This window comes from Octopus bimaculoides, chromosome 8, assembly GCF_001194135.2.
Source record: "Octopus bimaculoides isolate UCB-OBI-ISO-001 chromosome 8, ASM119413v2, whole genome shotgun sequence".
Taxonomy (NCBI): domain Eukaryota; kingdom Metazoa; phylum Mollusca; class Cephalopoda; order Octopoda; family Octopodidae; genus Octopus; species Octopus bimaculoides.
In genome coordinates this window covers 80,270,035-80,274,055 of record NC_068988.1, presented here as the reverse complement: position 1 = coordinate 80,274,055, position 4,021 = coordinate 80,270,035, and the positions used below count along the sequence as shown (strand labels likewise).

The window sequence follows — 4,021 nt, the reverse complement described above, 5'->3', positions numbered from 1 at the left end:
ATATATATATATATATATATAACGTGAGAGAGTTAGGGGTTGGGGGTTCTCAACACTTACCTCTGGCTCATCAAATTCTGTTGAACCATCCAACCCAAGTCAGCATGGAATATGGATATTAAATGAGCAAAATCAATACCTCAACTATTGATTCATAATGGATAGCACAAGTATATGAAAATCAATGTCTTAACTGCTGTAAGGAGGGCAGATCTAGTGACACACGAACATAGTGATACATATGAAAATAGGAATTTTAAAGTGTTGATTATGGAAGTCAATTTTAATGGAAGAATGACTAATTGATTTGTAATTAAAACTTCAACTAATAAAATTAGGTTCAGCCTGCAAGATACAAGGATTTATCAAACATAGAGGCACCATTCTTTTAAAATTATATTTAAGTGACATCATTGCTCACTTAAGCTGGGAATTGTTGGCTGAAATGGACTAAAGTAAAAGGGTTTATCTGATATTTCTTGGAGGAATATATTTGGGCAATGTTTAAAGATTATGGAGTCATTATACTGTTTGATTTGTTTTGAGATAGCATTGAATTGAGTAGGACTAGTTGAGATAAAATAGTTGAGTTGTAAAGTAATGTGAGCTTGATTTTTGTGTGGGACATATGACATTGGGAGCTATCCTTGACACAAACAACCTTTGGGAGATGGAATATTTTCCACATTTTATAAATGTTATAGTGCTTCTGATAATATTGGAGAGAATAGAGATGAAGCTTTTCAAAGTGATTGTAGTAATCAAGGCCTGCTTTGACATTTATGTTTTGGTTGGGGTATTGACTTTCTCAGGTCTTCAGTTCTCAAAGTCTTGTGTTTGACATGGAGATATCACAGTAAGTAACAGTATTCAAAGGGTAGTGAATAGGATCAAAGAGCACATTCTGTACATTATGTCAATTTTATTGATGGTGTAGTGCTGCTCTAGTTTATGTTGTCGACATTTTCACATAAGTCTCTAATATTTTACATCATTTGAGGTCCTCTTGCAGAAAAACAATTTGGTTGTTTAAGCACATCTTTTTCATGGTAGATGTGATAAAAAAATTTTCTCATTTAGCAACATATTGTTATTTTTCTTGCTCATTAAATCATAGTGTTTTGATCAAATTGAAGTTCTGGCCAGTCACTTATCTTGTTGAAGACTTTCTGAAAGCTAGAGTCATCTGCAAACATTTTTATTTTACTGTATTTGGTGACACTTGTCATGTCATTTATGTCAATTAGGAAAAGAAAATGGGCCTCCAAAACAAAATAGTCATATTTTTTTAATTCTTAGATTGTATAGTTTTCCATGAAAAGACACTCCAAACAGAAGCTAAATGGCTAAATGGTAAATCCAGGAAATAAGTTATGAGTGCAAATCTGTTACAGCTCATTTATTGTATTTTTGAGCAGGACATGCTATTGTAGGAATATTAGACTCACCTAGAATTTGGCAAATGTCCCTGAGGAAAACATCAGCTCTAACTTGTAAAAAGTAACTGAATCTAGTGCTGAACACCGATTTTATGAGACACTCTGACTCAAAGGGTTACTTGGCTTAAGATGGCTGTTCAGCTCATTTTAGATCTGGCTTAAGGTGTCACTTTGGATCAAGATAATGATAGTTCAATGTAACACACTAGATCAAGATAGTACCCTGGGTCAAGTTGACATATTAGATCAAGGTGACACTCTGGATCAAAACAATAGCAGTTCAAGGTAACTCACTAGATCAAGGTAATATGCTGGATCAGGGTGACACTGGATTGATACAATAATGGTTCAAAGTGACACACTGGATTAAAGTAACATACTGGTTTAAAATGATACAAGACAGCAATGATTCAAGGCGATATTCTGGCTCAGATTGAGTCATAAAAATTGTTACAATTTTAACCAACATAAATTCATTAATATGAATATACAAGGGTAGTAGGTGGTGGAATTGGCAGAATATTATACTTAATTACATCTCTGTATGTTCCGAATTCAAATCCTGCAAATGTTAACTTTATATTTCAGCCTTCCAGTCTTGTGCATGGGCTTCATTCCCTTGATCCCAATATATAAGGCATTGAATTTGTTATTATTATTCTTTATTTTAGTAAATCTCTGTACAGGATGTAGAATGTAATAAAATATTTTTCTGTTTTAATATATTCTATTTATTTTCCTTTCAGAATTGGAGAATTGTGGTGAACATCTAACAGATTTGATTGAAGATATGGACTCAACAAAATATCACTGGTCAGTATGAGTGCAGTAGCATTGCATTTCAAACTATAATATCACAGCTGAACATCTATAATTATCTCTGTATAATACTTGATATACTGATCAAAATGTGTACTATACATACATACATATGTATATACATATACATGCATATAAATATATGTATGTGTATGAGTGTATGTGTATATATCTATATAAATATGGGTGTGTATGTGTGTATATATATATTTCATCATCATCACCAACATCATATAATGTCTGATCTCCATGCTGACATGGACTGGACAGTTTGACAGAAGCTACTATGCAAGAGGACTGTACCAAGCTCTACTGTCAGCTTTGGCATGGTTTCTATGGCTGGATGCACTTCCTAAGGTCAACCACTTTACGGAGTATACTGAGTGCTTTTTATGTGGCATTAGCACCAGTGAGGTCACCAAGTAACATGCAAGACAGAGACCCCTCAACTGAGAGGGGGATTGGTATTGAGGGAGGTGACTTTGTGCCAGGTGATGAGAAGTTAAACTATGATAGGAGGACAGAAACAGGTGTCTTGCTGCAGAGGAGATACATGGCTACCTCAGTCAGAGAGAGAGAGAGAGAGATAGAGAGAGAAAATGAATGAGGGAGAGAAGAGGACAGTGAAGACATACCAGGGCATACCCATACCCTCAAGGTACAAGCAGATGAGTATAAGTGGAGTGCAAAAGGAAGGTGGGAGAGAAAGGCAGAAAAGGTGAGTGGAGTGAGTGGTGAACACAGGTATATTGGATAGCAATGATATAGTTGGCAGGGGTAGGACAGAAGAGAAAACTGACAAAATGGCATTCAGCTGTGAGAGCTGGGGGAAGGAAGAGACAAATGTAGTGAATGATGAGATGTTGTTTAGTTCATTGATTGTGGATGAATTAATGTAACATGTGGGTAGAGAATTATTATAAATCAGCTATCAAAACTACATCAAAACTACATCAAAATAATGCCTCTCCCAAGGTTTAATTGTACATCAAAATGTTAACCTTAAATTATTCTGCATGTTGTTGTTCATGATTAAATCTTGTTTCTTGATTCAATGTTGTTCTTGATTCAACATGTTTGCTAATGATTCCTATGTTAATTTTCATGGAGTAAACAAGCTGAGTTGTAGGTTTGTTTAAGAAATTGGGCTTATGGTCTTTGATAGTGAAATGTGGCTTCTTAGGGGCTGAATAGAAGACAATCTTAAGGGTGAAATTTGACCCTTTAGCATTCAGTTTACCAAATGTAAAGCTTATTTATTCACATTGTTTTGAGTTAATCAGGCACTATTTTGTAGCTTCAAGATTTCGATGCTGTGATTTCTAAAATTTACAATGACATTGTAGAGTAAGTGTGAGAAGCTGGACAAGGCCAGTTTGAAAATAAAACAGGCAGGTTATTTGGGCTGGATATGACTGGTTTAAATATAAATGGGTTAAACAAGCCAGCAAATCAAGAAGGAGAGAGAGAGAGAGAGAGAGAGAGAGAGAGAGAGAGAGAGAGAGAGGATTTGGGTTTAACAATAATAAGCTGTGGGGAAAGGATAAAAGAACAAAATATTAAGAGAAGAAAGCAAGAAGTAAGAAACATTGCATAGGGAATATTTGAAACAATACTATTGAATAATACTAGTGTTGAGTGAATGAATAAAAGAATGGATTAAAGCTTTAACTATAGGGAACAGTTACACACACACACAGACACACACAGACACAGACACACACAGACACAGACACACACAGACACAGACACACACACACACA

General features: G+C 35.0%; 1 protein-coding gene across 2 annotated transcripts in view; it reads left to right on the top strand.

Annotated features, from left to right (window-relative positions):
- The window catches only part of LOC106873410 (ceramide kinase-like protein), a 195,833-nt gene that overhangs the window by 141,026 nt on the left and 50,786 nt on the right, over window positions 1-4,021 (top strand). For both annotated transcript variants that reach the window (XM_014920765.2, XM_014920764.2), the window contains exon 5: window positions 2,186-2,252. In XM_014920765.2, the coding sequence (XP_014776251.1) occupies window positions 2,186-2,252 (67 nt within the window). The remainder of the gene's footprint in view (window positions 1-2,185; window positions 2,253-4,021) is intronic.